The sequence below is a fragment of the Pezoporus flaviventris genome, unplaced genomic scaffold, assembly GCF_033815535.1.
Source record: "Pezoporus flaviventris isolate CSIRO_AGI_PZ_B2104156 unplaced genomic scaffold, CSIRO_AGI_Pfla_v1 ptg000431l, whole genome shotgun sequence".
Taxonomy (NCBI): Eukaryota; Metazoa; Chordata; class Aves; order Psittaciformes; family Psittacidae; genus Pezoporus; species Pezoporus flaviventris.
The window spans coordinates 39,805-60,540 of NW_026892978.1; the positions used below are offsets into that span (position 1 = coordinate 39,805).

The 20,736-nt window shown below is 60.5% G+C and overlaps 1 protein-coding gene and 1 long non-coding RNA gene across 2 annotated transcripts; both read left to right on the top strand.

Annotated features, from left to right (window-relative positions):
- The first annotated feature begins 1,000 nt into the window (after positions 1-1,000).
- On the top strand, positions 1,001-6,370 carry LOC133263698 (uncharacterized). Its single transcript, XR_009741522.1, has 4 exons — positions 1,001-1,064; positions 4,045-4,129; positions 5,330-5,381; positions 6,290-6,370. It is a non-coding gene; the product is annotated as an uncharacterized LOC133263698 (long non-coding RNA).
- A 3,527-nt stretch (positions 6,371-9,897) lies between these two features.
- On the top strand, positions 9,898-20,429 carry LOC133263697 (battenin-like). Its single transcript, XM_061443571.1, has 7 exons — positions 9,898-10,042; positions 11,094-11,196; positions 11,278-11,346; positions 13,570-13,625; positions 14,397-14,490; positions 17,459-17,599; positions 20,288-20,429. The coding sequence occupies exons 1-7, from the start codon at positions 10,026-10,028 to the stop codon at positions 20,402-20,404; spliced, it is 597 nt and encodes a 198-aa protein (XP_061299555.1). The 5' UTR covers positions 9,898-10,025; the 3' UTR covers positions 20,405-20,429.
- The last annotated feature ends 307 nt before the right edge of the window (positions 20,430-20,736 follow it).

The window sequence follows — 20,736 nt, forward strand, 5'->3', positions numbered from 1 at the left end:
TCCCGCCCACGGCGCGCTGCTATTGGTTGGTGGAGGGGGGGTCTGGGATGTGATTGGTTGGGAGGGAGGGAGGGTGGGGATTGGGTGGTGGAAGGGGAAGAGGCGGGGATTGAGGGGTCAGGTGGGGAGGGGGAGTGGGGTCATGTGATCCGGCAGCGATGGCGGACGGGGAGGAGGAGGAGGAAGCGCTGCTGCCGCCGGGTCAGGAGCGGGGCCTGACCCATAGCGGGACCCATAGAGACCCATAGGGACCCATAGAGACCCCATAGGGACCCATAGAGACCCATAGGGACCCATAGAGACCCACAGGGACCCATAGGGACCCATAGAGACCCCATAGGGACCCATAGGGACCCATAGGGACCCATAGAGACCCACAGGGACCCATAGGGACCCATAGAGACCCCATAGGGACCCATAGAGACCCACAGGGACCCATAGGGACCCATAGAGACCCACAGGGACCCATAGAGACCCATAGGGACTCCATAGAGACCCATAGGGACCCCATAGGGACCCATAGAGACCCACAGGGACCCATAGAGACCCATAGGGACTCCATAGAGACCCATAGAGACCCATAGGGACTCCATAGAGACCCCATAGGGACCCATAGAGACCCATAGGGACTCCATAGAGACCCATAGGGACCCATAGAGACCCACAGGGACCCATAGAGACCCATAGGGACTCCATAGAGACCCCATAGGGACCCATAGAGCCCCATAGGGACCCATAGATACCCCATAGAGACCCATAGGGACCCATAGAGACACATAGGGACCCCATAGGAATACATAGAGACCTATAGACACCCCATAGAAACCCCATAGGGAATTATAGAGACCCATAGGTACCCCATAGAGACCCCATAGAGCTCTATAGGGACCCATAGATACCCCATAGAAACCCCATAGGGACCCAAAGAAACCCATAGGGACCCATAGACACCCCATAGAAACCCCATAGGGACCCATAAGCAGCCCCATTTCTCCCCCCTCTCCCCACAGCGGAGCCCCCCCGGACCCCCCAAGCACCCCATGGAGGAACGCAGCCGCCTTCTGGTGAGGAGCCTGCCCCATAGATACTGCCCCATAGACCCCAGCCCCATTGATCCAGCCCCATAGATACCTGCCCCATAGATACTGCCCCATAGACCCCAGCCCCATTGATCCAGCCCCATAGATACTGCCCCATAGATACTGCCCCATAGACCCCAGCCCCATTGATCCAGCCCCATAGATACCTGCCCCATAGATACTGCCCCATAGACCCCAGCCCCATTGATCCAGCCCCATAGATACCTGCCCCATAGACCCCAGCCCCATTGATCCAGCCCCATAGATACCTGCCCCATAGATACCTTGCCTCATAGACCCCAGCCCCATTGATCCAGCCCCAATGATCCAGCCCCATTGATACCTGCCCCATAGACCCCAGCCCCATTGATCCAGCCCCATTGATACCTGCCCTATAGACCCCAGCCCCATTGATACCTGCCCCATAGATACCTGCCCCATAGACCCCAGCCCCATTGATCCAGCCCCATTGATACCTGCCCCATAGACCCCAGCCCCATTGATCCAGCCCCATAGATACTGCCCCATAGACCCCAGCCCCCATTGATCCAGCCCCATAGATACGGCCCCATAGACCCCAGCCCCATTGATCCAGCCCCATTGATACCTGCCCCATAGATGTCAGCTCCATTGATCCAGCCCCATAGATACTGCCCCCATAGACCCCAGCCCCATTGATCCAGCCCATAGATACCTGCCCCATAGATACTGCCCCATAGACCCCAGCCCCATTGATCCAGCCCCATAGATACCTGCCCCATAGATACTGCCCATAGACCCCAGCCCCATTGATCCAGCCCCATTGATACCTGCCCCATAGATACTGCCCCATAGACCCCAGCCCCATTGATCCAGCCCCATAGATACTGCCCCATAGACCCCAGCCCCATTGATACCTGCCCCATAGACCCCAGCCCCATTGATCCAGCCCCATTGATACCTGCCCCATAGACCCCAGCCCCATTGATCCAGCCCCATTGATACCTGCCCCATAGACCCCAGCCCCATTGATACCTGCCCCATGGATACCTGCCCCATAGACCCCAGCCCCATTGATCCAGCCCCATAGATACCTGCCCCATAGACCCCAGCCCCATTGATCCAGGCCCATAGATACCTGCCCCATAGACCCCAGCCCCATTGATCCAGCCCCATTGATACCTGCCCCATAGACCCCAGCCCCATTGATCCAGCCCCATAGATACTGCCCCATAGACCCCAGCCCATTGATCCAGCCCCATTGATACCTGCCCCATAGATACCTGCCCCATAGACCCCATCCCCATTGATCCAGCCCATAGATACCTGCCCCATTGATCCAGCCCCATTGATACCTGCCCCATAGATACTGCCCCATAGACCCCAGCCCCATTGATCCAGCCCCATTGATACCTGCCCATAGACCCCAGCCCCATTGATCCAGCCCCATTGATATGTACCCCATAGACCCCACCCCATTGATCCAGCCCCATAGATACTGCCTCATAGACCCCAGCCCCATTGATCCAGCCCCATAGATACTGCCCCATAGACCCCAGCCCCATAGATACCTGCCCATAGACCCCAGCCCCATTGATCCAGCCCCATAGATACTGCCCCATAGACCCCAGCCCCATAGATACCTGCCCCATAGACCCCAGCCCCATTGATCCAGCCCCATTGATACCTGCCCCATAGACCCCAGCCCCATTGATCCAGCCCCATTGATACTGCCCCCATAGACGTCAGCTCCATTGATCCAGCCCCATTGATACCTGCCCCATAGACCCCAGCCCCATTGATCCAGCCCATAGATACTGCCCCATAGACCCCAGCCCCATTGATACCTGCCCCATAGACCCCAGCCCCATTGATCCAGCCCCATAGATACCTGCCCCATAGACCCCAGCCCCATTGATCCAGCCCCATTGATACCTGCCCCATAGACGTCAGCTCCATTGATCCAGCCCCATAGATACTGCCCCATAGACCCCCAGCCCCATTGATCCAGCCCCATTGATACGTACCCCATAGACCCCAGCCCCATTGATCCAGCCCCATAGATACTGCCCCATAGACCCCAGCCCCATTGATCCAGCCCCATAGATACTGCCCCATAGACCCCAGCCCCATAGATACTGCCCCATAGACCCCAGCCCCATTGATCCAGCCCCATAGATACCTGCCCCATAGACCTCAGCCCCATTGATCCAGCCCCATTGATACCTGCCCTATAGACGTCAGCTCCATTGATCCAGCCCCATAGATACTGCCCCATAGACCCCAGCCCCATTGATCCAGCCCATTGATACCTGCCCCATAGACCCCAGCTCCATTGATCCTGCCCCATAGATCCTGCCCCATAGACCTCACCCCATAGATTCCACCCCATAGATCCAGCCCTATATATCCTGCCCCATAGATCCCACCCCATCCATTCCAGCCCCATAGATCCCAGCCCCATAGCTCCAGCCCCATAGATCTCGCCCCACAGACCCCACCCCATAGATCCCGCCCCATAGACCCCACCCCATAGATGCCACCCCATAGCCCCCACCCCATAGCTCCCGCCCCATAGACCCCACCTCATAGATTCTGCCCCATAGACTCCATCCCGCAGATCCCTGCCCCATAACTCCCACCCCATAGATCCCTGCCCCACAGATCCTGCCCCATACCTCCAGCCCCATAGACCCCACCCCATGGACCCCACCCCATAGCCCCCCCCCCCATAGACCCCACCCCATAGCTCCCGCCCCATAGCTCCCTCCCATAGCCCCCACCCCATAGCTCCCGCCCCATAGCCCCCGCCCCATAGATCTCATCCCATAGCCTCCACCCCATAGACCCCTGCCCCATAGCCCCGCCCCATAGCTCCTGCCCCATAGCTCCCTCCCCGTAGCCCCACCCCATAGCTCCCTCCCCATAGCCCCCACCCCATAGCTCCTGCCCCATAGCTCCTGCCCCATAGCTCCCTGCCCCCCAGGATCCTGGGGCTCTGTAACAACCTCCCCTATGTGCTGATGCTGAGCGCGGCGCGGGACATCGTGGAGCTCCAGCAGGGGGCGCCGGTGAGGCCACGCCCCCTGCCCCACATCCTGCCCCATAGCGCCCCATAAGCTGCCCTATAACACCCCATAACCTGCCCCATAGCACCCCACATCCTGCCCCATAGCGCCCCATAACCTGCCCCATTGCGCCCCATAAGCTGCCCTATAACACCCCATAACCTGCCCCATAGCACCCCACATCCTGCCCCATAGCGCCCATAAGCTGCCCTATAACACCCCATAACCTGCCCCATAGCGCCCCACATCCTGCCCCATAGCGCCCCACATCCTGCCCCATAGCGCCCATAACCTGCCCCATAGCGCCCCATAAGCTGCCCTATAACACCCCATAACCTGCCCCATAGCACCCCACATCCTGCCCCATAGCGCCCCATAAGCTGCCCTATAACACACCATAACCTGCCCCATAGCGCCCCATAACCTGCCCCATAGCACCCCACATCCTGCCCCATAGCGCCCCATAAGCTGCCCTATAACACCCCATAACCTGCCCCATAGCGCCCCACATCCTGCCCCATAGCGCCCCATAACCTGCCCTATAACACCCATAACGTGCCCGATACTGCCCCATAACCTGCCCATAGCGCCCCACATCCTGCCCCATAGCACCCCATAACCTTTATTATAGCACCCCCACATCCTGCCCCATAGTGTCCCATAACCTTTATTATAGCACCCCGTCACCTGCCCCATAGCGCCCCACATCCTGCCCCATAGCGCTCTATAGCCTGCCCTATAGCAGACCGTGATGTGCCTCATAGCGCCCCATGACCTGGCCCATAGCACACTGTAATGTGCCCCATAGCGCCTGATGACTTGCCCCATAGCACACCATAATATCCCCCGTATTGCCCCATAACCTGCCCTATATTGCCCCATAACCTGCCCCGTATTGCTCCGTAGCCTGCCCCATAGCACCACATAACCTGCCCTATAGAGCCCATAACCTTCCCCATAGCACCTCATAGCCTACCCCATAGCACCCCATAACCTGCCCCGTATCACCCCATAGCGTGCCTCTTATTGCCCTATAACTCGCCCCTAGCACCCCATAACCTGCCCCACAGTGCCCCATAACCTTCCTTATAGCACCCCATAACCTGCCCCATATCAGCCCATAGCCTGCCCCTTACTGCCCTATAACTTGCCCCATAGCGCCCCATGACCTGCCCCCTAACCTGCCCCCACATCTCCCCATAGGTGCCCCATAGCAAACAGCTCTCGCTATGACTGCAACCAGCTCTCGACTGGGGTAAGGGGCGGGGCCAATGTGGGGGTTCTATGGGGCTGCCCCATAAGTGGGTTGGAGGGGGGATGTGGGGCTGAGGGCACTCTATGGGGCTGGGCCCATATCTATGGGTCCCCTTCACCTGTGTGTGTGCCCCACATCTGTGGGTCAGCCCCACATGTATGGGTCGCACCCCACACTTACGGGTTCCCCCCTATCCCATATCCATGCCCCATATTTATGGGTCAACCCCCCCCCATCTATGGGGCTGGCCCCATATCTATGGGTCCCCCTAAACCACATCTATGGGTCTCTCTAACCTGTGCCTCTGCCCCACATCTATGGGGCTGGGCCCATGTCTATAGGTCTTCCTAAGCAATCTCCCTGCCCCACATCTATGGGTCCCCTTCATCTGCGCGTGTGCCCCACATCTATGGGTCAGCCCCACATCTATGGGGCCCCATTGATCTCTATGGGTCCCATTGATCTCTATGGGTCCCATTGATCTCTATGGGTCCCATTGTTCTCTATGGGTCCCATTGATCTCTATGGGTCCCATTGTTCTCTATGGGTCCCCATTGATCTCTATGGGTCCCATTGTTCTCTATGGGTCCCATTGATCCCCTATGGGTCCCATTGATCTCTATGGGTCCCATTGATCTCTATGGGTCCCCATTGTTCTCTATGGGTCCCATTGATCTCTATGGGTCCCCATTGTTCTCTATGGGTCCCCATTGATCTCTATGGGTCCCCATTGATCTCTATGGGTCCCATTGATCTCTATGGGTCCCATTGATCTCTATGGGTCCCCATTGTTCTCTATGGGTCCCATTGATCTCTATGGGTCCCCATTGATCTCTATGGGTCCCCATTGATCCCTATGGGTCCCCATTGATCTCTATGGGTCCCTGCCCCACACATGTGGGGCGCAGGCCGTGCTCCTCGCCGACGTCCTCCCCTCGCTGCTCATGAAGCTCCTGGCGCCGCTCGCACCCCATTGGCTGAGCTACGAGTAGGGGCGGGGCCTAAAGGGGGGCGGAGCTTGAGTAGGACTTGGGGGCTCTGGGTCTATGGGGTGGGTTATGGGTTCTGCTATGGGGCTGGCTATGGGGCAGGTTATAGGGCTATGGGGGGGGCTATAGGGTGGGTTATGGGGCTATGGACTCTGCTATGGGGCAGGTTATGGGGCTATGGGGGGGCTATGGGGAGGCTATGGGGCGGGTTATGGGGCTATGGGGCGGGTTATGGGGCTATGGGGTGGGCTATGGGGTGGGTTATGGGTTCTGCTATGGGGCAGGTTATGGGGGCTATGGGGGGGGCTATAGGGTGGGTTATGGGGCTATGGGCTCTGCTATGGGGCAGGTTATGGGGCTATGGGGCTGGCTATGGGGTGGGTTATGGGGCTATGGGGCTGGCTATGGGGTGGGTTATGGGTTCTGCTATGGGGCAGGTTATGGGGCTATGGGCCTGGCTATGGGGTGGGTTATGGGGCTATGGGGGAGGCTATGGGGTGGGTTATGGGGCTATGGGGGGGGCTATGGGGTGGGTTATGGGTTCTGCTATGGGGCAGGTTATGGGGCTATGGGGCTGGCTATGGGGTGGGTTATGGGGCTATGGGGGGGGGCTATGGGGTGGGTTATGGGTTCTGCTATGGGGCTGGCTATGGGGCAGGTTATGGGTCTATGGGGTTGGTTATGGGGCTGCTTATGGGTCTCTATGGGGCTTATTGGGAGGGGCGTCTTGCGCCCCATGACGTCACGTGATGGGCGGGGCCCGTGGGTGTGCCGGGAGAGGGAGGGGGCGTGGCTTAGTCCTGACCCCGCCCCCCCCATTGCAGGGCCCGGGTGGGCGGGGCCGCGCTCCTGGCGTGGGCGGGGTCAGCGCTGGTGCTGACAGCGAAGGGAGCGGAGCAGGGATTGGCTGGTGAGGGGGGGGGGTGGGGTCCACGTGGGGGGGGGGGTGTGTCACATGTGGGGGGTGTTGGGGTCATGTTGGGGGGTCACGTGGGGGGTGTCACGTGGGGGGTGTCACGTGGGGGGTGTGTGTCACGTGGGGGGTCACGTGTGGGGGTGTCACGTTGGGGGGTCGGGTGGGGGGTGTCACGTGGGGGGGTGGGTGTCACATGGGGGGTGTGTAACATGTGGGGGGTGTGTGTCACGTGGGGGTTCACGTTGGGGGGGTCACGTGGGAGGGGTGGGGGGGTGTCACGTGGGGGGGTGTCACGTGGGGGGGTGTGTCACACGTAGGGGGGTGTGTGTCACGTGGGGGGGGTGTCACGTGGGGGGGTGTGTGTCACGTGGGGGGGTGTGTGTCACGTGGGGGGGTGTGTGTCACGTGGGGGGGTCACGTGGGGGGGTGGGTGTCACATGGGGGGTGTGTAACGAGGGGGGTGTGTGTCACGTGGGGGTTCACGTTGGGGGGGTCACATGGGAGGGGTGGGGGGGTGTCACGTGGGGGGTGTCACGTAGGGGGGTGTGTCACATGTAGGGGGGTGTGTGTCACGTGGGGGGGTCACGTGGGGGGGGTCACGTGGGAGGGGTGTCACGTGTTGGGGGTTCACGGTGGGGGGCTGGGGTCACGTGGAGGGCGGGTTGTGTCACGTTGGGGGGTGTCACGTTGGGGGGTCACGTGGGGGTGGTGTGTGTCACGTGTTGGGGGGTGGGGGGTGGGGTCACGTGGGGGGCAGGGTCACGTGGGGGGGTTCGCGTGTGTGGGGAGGTGTGTGTCACATGGGGGTCACGGGGGGGTGAGGTCACGTAGGGGAGGGTGTGGGTCACAGGGGGGTGTGGGGGTGTCACGTGGGGGGAGTCACGTGGGGGCGTGGGTCATGGGGGAGGTCATGTGGAGGTGGGGGTCACATGGGGGTGTGGGGGCAGGGGTCAAGTGTGGTGTCCCATGGGGTCACGTATGGGGCTGGAGTCACATGGGGGGTTGGGGTCACATGGGGTCACGTGGAGGTCAGGGGTCACTTTGGGTCACGTGTGGGGCATGGGTCACTTGAGGTCACCTAGGGGGCAGGGGTCACATGGCTTGGGGTCACATAGGGGCAGGGGTCACTTGAGGTCACGTGTGGGGCAGGGGTCACACAAATTGGGGTCATGTGTGGGGCAGGGGTCACTTTGGGTCACGTGTGGGGCAGGGGTCACATGGGGGCTTGGGGTCACGTGGAGGACAGGGGTCACACAGCTTGGGGTCACGTGTGGGGCAGGGGTCAAGTGGGGTCACGTGTGGGGCAGGGGTCACTTTGGGTCACATGGGGGGCAGGGGCCACATAAGGGGGAGGGGTCATGTGTGGGGCAGGGGTCACATGAGATCACATGGGGGCAGGGGTCACACAGGGGCTTGGGGTCACGTGGGAGGGGCTGGGGTCACGTGGTGGGGGGGGAGGGGCTGGGGTCACGTGGTGATGGCTGGGAGGGGCTGGGGTCCCATGACCCCGCCCCCCCCCCCCCCCCCCCCTCTTTGCAGCCGTCTCATTGGCCAGCGCCGCCTCGGGGCTGGGGGAGGTGACGCTGGTGACCTTGGCTTCCGCCTACCCCACGTGAGGAGGGGCGGGGTCACGTGACCCCCCCGGGGGGAGGGCGGGGCTAAGGGAGGGGGCGGGGTAGAATGGGAGTCTATGGGGCAGGGGAGGGGCTGGGGGGGGGTTGGTTGTGGGGGCTCTGTGGGGTGGCTATGGGGTCTCTATGGGTCCCTATGGGGTCTCTATGGGGTGGCTATGGGTCCCTATGGGGTAGCTGTGGGTTTCTATGGGTCTCTATTGGTCCCTATGGGGTCTCTATGGGGTGGCTATGGGTTTCTATGGGTCTCTATGGGCTTCTGTCCCTGTGGGTCTCTATGGGGTGTCTATGGGGTCTCTATGGGTCTCTATGGTTCCCTATGGCGTCTCTATGGGTCCCTGTGTTTCTCTATGGGTCCCTTTGGGTCCCTTTGGGTCTCTCTATGGGTTGCTATGGGTCTCTATGGGGTCTCTATGGGTCCCTATGGGTCTCTATGGGGTCTCTATGGGTCCCTATGGGTCCCTATGGGTCTCTATGTGTCTCTATGGGGTCTCTATGGGTCCCTATGTGTCCCTATGGGTCTCTATGGGTCCCTATGGGTCTCTATGTGTCTCTATGGGGTCTCTATGGGTCCCTATGGGTCCCTATGGGTCCCTATGGGGTCTCTATGGGTCCCTATGTGTCCCTATGTGTCCCTATGGGTCCCTATGTGTCTCTATGTGTCTCTATGGGGTCTCTATGGGTCCCTATGGGTCCCTATGGGTCCCTATGGGTCTCTATGGGGTCTCTATGGGTCCCTATGGGTCCCTATGGGTCCCTATGGGGTCTCTATGGGTCCCTATGTGTCTCTATGTGTCTCTATGGGTCCCTATGTGTCTCTATGGGGTCCCTATGGGTCCCTATGGGTCCCTATGGGGTCTCTATGTGTCTCTATGGGGTCCCTATGGGTCTCTATGGGTCCCTATGGGTCTCTATGGGTCCCTATGGGTCTCATGTATGGGGTCCCTATGGGTCCCCATCACTGACCCTTCCCCCCCCAGGGCCGCTCTATGGGGCTGGGCCTCGGGCACGGGCGCCGCGGGGCTCTGGGGGTCGCTGTGGGGCGGGGGCGGGGCTGGGGGCGGGGCTTGGCCTCTCCCGGGCCCTGCTGCCCGCGGCCGCGCTGCCAATGGGGACGGCGCTGAGGTGAGGGGGTGGGGCCAAGGGGGCGGGGCCAAGGGGGCGGGGCCAATGGGGGGGGGCGGGACCAATGGTGGTGGGGTCAATGGGGGAGAGGGGGCGGGGCTTAGGAGGAGGGGGCGGGGCCAATGGGGGGGAGAGGGGGGTGGGGCTTTGGGGATGGGAATGGCCAAGAGGGGTGGGGCCAATGGGGTGAGAGGAGGCGGGGCCAAGGGGGCGGGGCTTGGGGGGGAGAGGGGGTGGTGCTGAGGGGGGCGGAGTCAATGGGGGAGGGGGGCGGGGCTTGGGGCAATGGGGGGCGGGGCTTGGGGGGTGGCCAATAGGGGGCGGGGCCAATGGGGGGGCGGGGCTAAGGTGGATGGGGCGGGGTCAATGGGGGGAGATGGGGGTGGGGCTTTGGGGATGGGAATGGCCAAGAGGGGGTGGGGCTTGGGGGGGGGGGGCAAAGGGGGGAGGGGGCGGGGCCAATGGGGTGAGAGGGGGCGGAGCTTAGGGGGGGAGGGGGCGGGGCTTTGGGGGTGGGAATGGCCAAGAGGGGGCGGGGCTTGGGGGGGGGCGCAAGGGGGAGGGGCCAAGGGGTACAGAGGGGGGCGGGGCCAACGGGAGAGAGGGGGCGGGGCTTTGCGGTGGGAATGGCCAAAAGGGGGCGGGGCTTGGGGTCAATGGGGGGCGGGGTCAATGGGGGGGGAGGGGGTGGGGCTTGGGGGGGCAATGGGGGTGAAGGGGGCGGGGCTTGTGGCGTGGCCAATGGGGTGAGGGGAGGGGGCTTGGAGGGAGTGGGTGGGGCTTGGGGGCAGGGGTGTTTCTATGGGGCTCTATGGGGATCTATGGGTCCCTATGGGGTCCCTATGGGGTCTCTATGGGGATCTATGGGGCTCTATGGGTCCCTATGGGGTCCCTATGGGGCTCTATGGGGTCTCTATGGGGATCTATGGGGTCTCTATGGGTCTCCATGGGGTCTCTATGGGGATCTATGGGGATCTATGGGGTCCCTATGGGGCTCTATGGGTCCCTATGGGGCAGAGCCCCATAGCCCCTCCCCCCCATCTCCCCCCAGCTTCTTCTTCCTCCTCCTCCCCCCCCCTCCCCCCCCCCGCCCCACGGAGCCGCCCCCCCCCACCGCGGGGGTCACGTGGGGGGAGCGCTGGGGCGTGGTCAAGGTGAGGGGGCGGGGCTTAAACGGGGGGGGGCGGGGCTTCAAAGGGGAGGCCTCGGCCTCTGATTGGCTCCCGGTCCCTCAGGGCGCGCTGCCGGATGCGTTCCCATTGGCTGTCGTTTACTTGGCGGAGTACTTCATTAACCAGGGGGTGGTGAGTGGGGGGGGCTATGGGGCAGCTGTGGGGCAGCTATGGGGCAGCTATGGGGTAGCTATGGGGTAGGTATGGGGCAGCTATGGGGCAGCTATGGGGTAGGTATGGGGCAGCTATGGGGTAGCTATGGGGTAGCTATGGGGCAGCTATGGGGTAGGTATGGGGCAGCTATGGGGCAGCTATGGGGTAGCTATGGGGTAGGTATGGGGTAGCTATGGGGCAGCTATGGGGTAGGTATGGGGTAGGTATGGGGTAGCTATGGGCACCATTGGGGTAGCTATGGGGTAGGTAGGGGGCAGCTATGGGGCAGCTATGGGGTAGCTATGGGGCAGCTATGGGGTAGGTATGGGGCAGCTATGGGGTAGCTATGGGGTAGGTATGGGGTAGCTATGGGGCAGCTATGGGGTAGGTATGGGGTAGGTATGGGGTAGCTATGGGGTAGGTATGGGGTAGCTATGGGGTAGCTATGGGGCAGCTATGGGGTAGGTATGGGGTAGGTATGGGGCAGCTATGGGGTAGCTATGGGGCAGCTATGGGGTAGCTATGGGGTAGCTATGGGGCAGCTATGGGGTAGCTATGGGGCAGCTATGGGGTAGGTATGGGGTAGCTATGGGGTAGGTATGGGGCAGCTATGGGGTAGCTGTGGGGCAGCTATGGGGCAGGTATGGGGTAGCTATGGGGTAGCTGTGGGGCAGCTATGGGGCAGCTGTGGGGCAGCTATGGGGTAGCTATGGGGCAGCTATGGGGCAGCTATGGGAAGTATGGGGGTCTATGAGGTGCTATGGGGCAGCTATGGGGTAGCTATGGGGCAGCTATGGGGTATCTATGGGGTAGCTATGGGGCAGCTATGGGGCAGCTATGGGGTAGCTATGGGGCAGCTATGGGGAGTATGGGGGTCTATGAGGTGCTATGGGGCAGTTATGGGGGAGCTATGGGGTAGCTAGGGGGCAGCTAGGGGGCAGCTATGGGGTAGCTATGGGGTAGCTATGGGGCAGCTATGGGGTAGCTATGGGGCAGGTATGGGGCAGCTGTGGGGCAGCTATGGGGCAGCTATGGGGTAGGTAGGGGGCAGCTATGGGGCAGCTATGGGGTAGGTATGGGGCAGGTATGGGGCAGCTATGGGGTAGCTATGGGGTAGCTATGGGGTAGCTGTGGGGTAGCTATGGGGTAGCTATGGGGTAGCTATGGGGTAGGTATGGGGTAGCTATGGGGTAGGTATGGGGTAGCTATGGGGCAGCTATGGGGTAGCTATGGGGTAGCTATGGGGTAGCTATGGGGCAGCTATGGGGAGTATGGGGGTCTATGAGGTGCTATGGGGCAGCTATGGGGTAGCTATGGGGCAGCTATGGGGTATCTATGGGGTAGCTATGGGGCAGCTATGGGGCAGCTGTGGGGTAGCTATGGGGCAGCTATGGGGAGTACGGGGGTCTATGAGGTGCTATGGGGCAGTTATGGGGCAGCTATGGGGCAGCTATGGGGTAGCTATGGGGCAGCTATGGGGCAGCTATGGGGCAGCTATGGGGTAGCTATGGGGCAGCTATGGGGCAGCTATGGGGTAGCTATGGGGCAGCTATGGGGCAGCTATAGGGTAGCTATGGGGCAGCTATGGGGCAGCTATGGAGTAGCTATGGGGTAGCTATGGGGCAGCTATGGTGTAGGTATGGGGAGTACAGGGGTCTATGAGGTGCTATGGGGCAGCTATGGGGGAGCTATGGGGCAGGGGGGAGTATGGGCGTCTGTGAGGTTCTATGGGGCAGCTATGGGGCTGTGTGGGGCAATGGGTCAGCTATGGGGCAGGTGGGCTATGGGGTACCTATGGGGCTGGAAGGCTATGGGGGCAGCTATGGGGTACCTATGGGGCAGGGATGTTATGGGGCAGCTATGGGGCAGTGGGCAGTACGGGGAAGGGGGGCTATGGGGTAACTATGGGGCTGAAGGGCTATGGGGCAGCTATGGGGCTGGGGTTGCTATGGGGCACCTATAGGGCAGCTGTGGGCTGGGCAGCTATGGGGCAGGGGCCGGTTCTATGGGGCTGGTGCCATAGGGCTGGCATCAGCGCTATAGGGTGGGTTCTATGGGGCTCTAGAGGGCTCTGTTGGGTCTCTATGGGTCTCTATGGGGTCTCTGTGGGTCTCTATGGGTCTCTATGGGGTCTCTGTGGGTCTCTATAGGTCTCTATGGGTCGCGCTATGGGTCCAGCCCCACACATTGCTCTCCCCTCAGCTGGACCTCTTGTACTTCCCCACATCCTCCCTGACCCACAACGAGCAGTACCGGTGGTGAGCCCCATAGCGTGTGTGGGATCTATGGGTCTCTATGGGGTCCTATGGGTCACTATGGGGTTTCTATGGGGTCTCTATGGGTCTCTATGGGTCTCTATGGATCTTATGGGGTTCCTATGGGTCTCTATGGGGTTTCTATGGGGTCTCTGTGGGGTTTCTATGGGGTCTTTCTCTATGGTGTCCCTATGGGTCTCTGGGGGTCCCTATGGGTCTCTATGGGGTTTCTATGGGGTCTCTCTCTCTATGGGTCCCTATGGGTCTCTATGGGTCCCTATGGGTCTCTATGGGTCCCTATGGGTCTCTATGGGTCTCTATGGGGTCCCTATGGGTCTCTATGGGTCCCTATGGTGTCCCTATGGGTCCCTATGGGGTCTCTATGGGTCCCTATGGGTCTCTATGGGTCTCTATGGGTCTCTATGGGTCTCTATGGGTCTCTATGGGTCCCTATGGGTCTCTATGGGTCTCTATGGGTCTCTATGGGTCCCTATGGGTCTCTATGGGTCTCTATGGGGTCCCTATGGGGTCTCTATGGGTCTCTATGGGGTCTCTATGGGGTCCCTATGGGTCTCTATGGGGTCTCTATGGGTCTCTATGGTTCTCTATGGGTCCCTATGGGTCCCTATGGGGTCTCTATGGGTCTCTATGGGGGTCTCTATGGGTCCCTATGGGGTCTCTATGGGTCTCTATGGGGTCTCTATGGCGTCTCTATGGGGTCCCTATGGGTCCCTATGGGTCTCTGTGTCTCTCTATGGGGCTGCCCCACACCAGGGCCCAGCTCCTTTACCAGGTCGGGGTCTTCGCCTCCCGCTCCGGCTTCCGCTTCCTCCGCCTGCGCCAGATCTGGGGCCTGATGGGGCTGCAGGTGCGGACCCACACTTGGGGGGCAGCCCCATAAGTGCCCCCCCCCACCCCATAGAGCACCCCACAACCACTGCCCCATAACCCGCTTCTGACCCACACTTGGGGGGCAGCCCCATAAGTGCCCCCCCCACCCCATAGAGCACCCCACAACCGCTGCCCCATAACCTGCTTCTGACCCACACTTGGGGGGCAGCCCCATAAGTGCCCCCCCTCCACCCCATAGAGCACCCCACAACCGCTGCCCCATAACCCGCTCCTGACCCACACTTGGGGGGCAGCCCCATAAGTGCCCCCCCCCCACCCCATAGAGCACCCCACAACCACTGCCCCATAACCTGCTTCTGACCCACACTTGGGGGGCAGCCCCATAAGTGCCCCCCCCCCACCCCATAGAGCACCCCACAACCACTGCCCCATAACCCGCTCCTGACCCACACTTGGGGGGCAGCCCCATAAGTGCCCCCCCCCACCCCATAGAGCACCCCACAACCACTGCCCCATAACCTGCTTCTGACCCACACTTGGGGGGCAGCCCCATAAGTGCCCCCCCCCCACCCCATAGAGCACCCCACAACCACTGCCCCATAACCTGCTTCTGACCCACACTTGGGGGGCAGACCCATAAGTGCCTCCCTACCAGCCCCATAAATCACGCCTGACCCCTAAGTGACACTCCTAGACCCACATATGTGGGGCAGACCCATAGATCTTCACATAAGCACCCCATAACCCACTCCTGACCCACACTTGGGGGGCAGCCCCGTAAGTGCCCCCCCCACCCCATAGAGCACCCCACAACCACTGCCCCATAACCCGCTCCTGACCCACACTTGGGGGGCAGCCCCGTAAGTGCCTCCCTACCAGCCCCATAGATCACTCCTGACCCATAAGTGACACTCCTAGACCCACATATGTGGGGCAGACCCATAGATCTTCACATAAGCACCCCATAACCCACTCCTGACCCACACTTGGGGGGCAGCCCCATAAGTGCCCCCCCCACCCCATAGAGCACCCCACAACCACTGTCCCATAACGTACTGACCCACACTTAGGGGGCAGCCCCATAAGTGGCCCCCTCCCCCCCCCACCCCATAGAGCACCCCATAACCGCTGCCCCATAACCCGCTCCTGACCCACACTTGGGGGGCAGCCCATAAGTGCCTCCCTACCAGCCCCATAGATCACTTGTGACCCCTAAGTGACACTCCCAGACCCACGTATGTGGGGCAGACCCATAGATCTTCACATAAGCACCCCATAACCCACTCCTGACCCACACTTGGGGGGCAGCCCCATAAGTGCCCCCCTTCCCAGCCCCATAGATCACTCCTGACCCATAAGTGACACTCCTAGACCCACATCTGTGGGGCAGCCCCATAATTGTTCCATCCTATCCCAGTTATGCCCCCGTAGCTCCCTATTCCAGCCCCATAAGTGCCCCATAGAAGTGCCCCATAAGTGCCCTGTAGCCCCATAAGTGCCCCCAACCCCATAAGTTCCCCCATAACTCCCTATTCCAGCCCCATAAGTACCACCCCCACCCCACAAGTACTGCCCCAGCCCCATAAGTACCCCATAGCCCCATAAGTGCCCCCATAACCCTCTATTCCAGACCCATAAGTGCCCCATAGAAGTGCCCCATAGAAGAGCCCCATAAGTGCCACTCCCAGCCCCATAAGTGTCTCTCCAGCCCCATAAGTACGCCCCTAGCCCCACAAGTAACCCCATAACTCCCTATTCCAGACCCATAAGTGCCCCCATAGAAGTGCCCCATAAGTGCCCCCCCAGTCCCACAAGTACCCCCCTAACTCCCTAGTCCAGCCCCATAAGTGCCCCATAGTAGTGCCCCATAAGTACCACCCCGACCCCACAAGTACTGCCCCAGCCCCATAAGTACCCCATACCCCCATAAGTGCCCCCCATAACTCCCTATTCCAGCCCCATAAGTGCCCCATAGAAATGCCCTGTAAGTGCTACTCCCAGCCCCATAAGTGTCTCTCCAGCCCCATAAGTACCCCCCCTAGCCCCACAAGTAACCCCATAACCCCCTATTCCAGCCCCATAAGTGCCCCGTAGAAGTGCCCCATAAGTGCCCCCCAGCCCCACAAGTACCCCCATAACTCCCTATTCCAGCCCCATAAGTGCCCCATAGACGTGCCCCATAGAAGTGCCCCATAGAAGTGCCCCATAAGTGCCACTCCCAGCCCCATAAGTGTCTCTCCAGCCCCATAAGTGCCCCCATAACTCCCTATTCCAGCCCCATAAGTGCCCCATAGAAGTGCCCCATAGAAGTGCCCCATAAGTGCCCCATAAGTGCCCCATAGAAGTGCCCCATAGAAGTGACCCATAAGTGCCCCATAGAAGTGCCCCATAGTAGTGCCCCATAGTAGTGCCCCATAGAAGTGCCCCATAAGTGCCCCATAAGTGCCCCATAAGTGCCCCATAGAAGTGCCCCATAAGTGCCCCATAGAAGTGCCCCATAGAAGTGCCCCATAAGTGCCCCATAGAAGTGCCCCATAAGTGCCCCATAGAAGTGCCCCATAGAAGTGCCCCATAAGTGCCCCATAAGTGCCCCATAAGTGCCCCATAGAAGTGCCCCATAAGTGCCCCATAGAAGTGCCCCATAGAAGTGCCCCATAGAAGTGCCCCATAAGTGCCCCATAGAAGTGCCCCATAGAAGTGCCCCATAAGTGCCCCATAGAAGTGCCCCATAAGTGCCCCATAGAAGTGCCCCATAGAAGTGCCCCATAAGTGCCCCATAGAAGTGCCCCATAAGTGCCCCATAGAAGTGCCCCATAAGTGCCCCATAAGTGCCCCATAGAAGTGCCCCATAAGTGCCCCATAGACGTGCCCCATAAGTACCCCATAGCCCCATAAGTGCCCCCCATAACCCCCTTGTTCCAGCCCCATAGGCCCCTATGAGGCCCCCCCCCCCCCCCCACCTGACCCAAGCCCCGCCCCCCCAGGTGCTGAACGCCGCTCTCCTATTGGCTGCCGTCCTGGCGCCCTTCCTGCCCGCGGTGGGCGTGGCCTTCGCCCTCGTGCTGTGGGAGGGGCTTGTGGGGGGCGCGGCCTACGGGGGCGCCTTCCTATTGGTGGGGCAGCGGGTGAGGGGGCGGGGCCTGTGCGGGCCAATGGGGGCGAAGGGGGAGGGGGTAAAAGGGGGGGAGGGGGTCGATGGGGGCGGGGCTTAAAGGGGCCAATGGGGGCCAATAAGGGCGGGGGGGGGGGGGCGTGGCTTGGGGGTCAATGGGGACCAATGGGAGCTTGGGGGCGGGGCTTAAGGGGAGCAGGGGTCAATGGGGACCAATGGGAGATGGAGGGAGGGGCGTGGCTTGGGGAAGGGGCGGGGTCAATGGGGACCAATGGGAGCAAGGGGGGCGGGGCTTAAGGGGGAAGGGTGGGGTCAATGGGGGCGTGGCTTGGGGAAAGGGCGGGGTCAATGGGGACCAATGGGGGCGGGGGGGGGCGGGGCTTAAAGGGGGAAGGGGAAGAGGGGCCAATGGGGACCAATGGGAGATGGAGGGAGGGGCGTGGCTTGGGAAAGGGGTGGGGTCAATGGGGGCCAATGGGAGAAAGGGGGCGGGGCTTAAGGGGGGAGGGGGGTGGAGCCAATGGGGGTGGGGCTTGTTGAAGGGGTGGGGTCAATGGGGGCCAATGGGAGGGGGCGGGGCTTAAGGTGGGGAGGGGGGTGGAGCCAATGGGGACCGATGAGGGGCGGGGCTTAAGGGGGGAGGAGTCAATGGGGATAAATGGGGGCGGGGCTTGGGGAAAGGGGCGGGGTCAATGAGGACCAATGGGAGCTTGAGGGTGGGGTTTAAAGGGGAAAGGGCGGGGTCAATCGGGGCCAATGGGAGTGGGGGGGCGGGGTTTAAGGGGGGGGAAGGAAACAGGGGCCAATGGGGGCCAATGGGGGGGCGGGGCTTGGGGTAGGGGCGGGGCCTTGGGAAATGGGAGGGGCCAAGGAGGGGCGGGGCAAGGGGCTCTGGGGTGGGGTTATAAGGGGGGGAGGGGGATGTGTGGGTCCCTATGGGGCTCTATGGGTCCCTATGGGGTTCCTATGGGTCCCTATGGGTCTCTATGGGTCCCTATGGGTGCCTGTGGGTCTCTATGGGGTCTCTATGGGTCCCTATGGGGCTCTATGGGGTCCCTATGGGGTCCCTATGGGTCTCTATGGGTCTCTATGGGGTCTCTATGGGTCCCTATGGGTCTCTATGGGTCTCTATGGGGTCCCTATGGGGTTCCTATGGGTCTCTATGGGTCCCTATGGGGTCTCTATGGGTCTCTATGGGGTCCCTATGGGGTTCCTATGGGTCTCTATGGGTCCCTATGGGGTCTCTATGGGTCTCTATGGGGTCCCTATGGGGTTCCTATGGGTCTTTATGGGTCCCTATGGGGTCTCTATGGGTCTCTATGGGGTCACTATGGGGTTCCTATGGGACTCTATGGGTCTCTATGGGTCCCTATGTGTCCCTATGGGTCTCTATGGGTCCCTATGGGGTCCCTATAGGGTCCCTATGGGTCTCTATGGGGTCTCTATGGGTCCCTATGGGTCTCTATGGGTCTCTATGGGGTCCCTATGGGGTCCCTATGGGGTCCCTATGGGTCTCTATGGGGTCTCTATGGGTCCCTATGGGTCTCTATGGGTCTCTATGGGGTCTCTATGGGTCCCTATGGGTCTCTATGGGGTCTCTATGGGTCCCTATGGGTCTCTATGGGTCCCTATGGGGTCCCTATGGGGTCCCTATGGGTCTCTATGGGGTCTCTATGGGTCCCTATGGGGTCGCTATGGGGTCCCTATGTGTCTCTATGGGTCTCTATGGGTGTCTATGGGTGTCTATGGGGTCTCTATGGGTCCCTATGGATCTCTATGGGTCTCTATGGGTGTCTATGGGGTCTCTATGGGTCCCTATGGATCTCTATGGGTCTCTATGGGGTCTCTATGGGTCCCTATGGGGTCTCTATGGGTCTCTATGGGTCCCTATGGGGTCCCTATGGGTCCCTATGGGTCTCTATGGGTCCCTATGGGTCCCTATGGGTCCCTATGGGGTCTCTATGGGTCTCTATGGGTCCCTATGGGGTCTCTATGGGTCTCCATGGGTCTCTATGTGTCTCTATGGGTCTCTATGGGGTCTCTATGGGTCTCTATGGGGTCCCTATGGGTCTCTATGGGTCCCTATGGGGTCTCTATGGGTCTCTATGGGGTCTCTATGGGTCTCTATGGGTCCCTATGGGGTCCCTATGGGTCTCTATGGGTCTCTATGGGTCCCTATGGGGTCCCTATGGGGTCTCTATGTGTCTCTATGGGTCCCTATGGGTCTCTATGGGTCCCTATGGGGTCTCTATGGTTCTCTATGGGTCTCTATGGGTCTCTATGGGTCTCTATGGGTCTCTATGGGTCTCTATGGGGTCTCTATGGGTCTCTATGTGTCTCTATGGGTCTCTATGGGTCTCTATGGGGTCTCTATGGGGTCTCTATGGGTCTCTATGGGTCTCTATGGGTCTCTATGGGTCTCTATGGGGTCTCTATGGGTCTCTATGTGTCTCTATGGGTCTCTATGGGTCTCTATGGGTCTCTATGGGTCTCTATGGGGTCTCTATGGGTCTCTATGTGTCTCTATGGGTCTCTATGGGTCTCTATGGGTCTCTATGGGGTCTCTATGGGGTCTCTATGGGTCTCTATGGTTCTCTATGGGTCTCTATGGTTCTCTATGGGTCCCTATGGGTCTCTATGGGGTCCCTATGGGTCCCTATGGGTCTCTATGGGGCTCCCTGACCTTGGGTGTCTCCCGCAGGCGCCCCCTGGGGGGCGTGGCCTGGCCGTGGCCGTGACGTCACTGGGGCAGTCGCTGGGCGTGGCCTTGGCCGGGGTCGCGGCCATGGGGCTGCACAAGGGGCTCTGTGCCCCATAGCGGGACCCATAGAGACCTCATAGGGACCCATAGAGACCCATAGAGACCCATAGAGACCCATAGAGACACATAGAGACCCATAGAGACCCATAGAGACACATAGAGACACATAGAGACCCATAGAGACCCATAGAGACACATAGAGACCCATAGAGACACATAGAGACACATAGAGACACATAGAGACCCATAGAGACCCATAGAGACACATAGAGACCCATAGAGACCCATAGAGACCCATAGAGACCCATAGAGACACATAGAGACCCATAGAGACCCCATAGAGACACATAGAGACCCATAGAGACACATAGAGACACATAGAGACACAA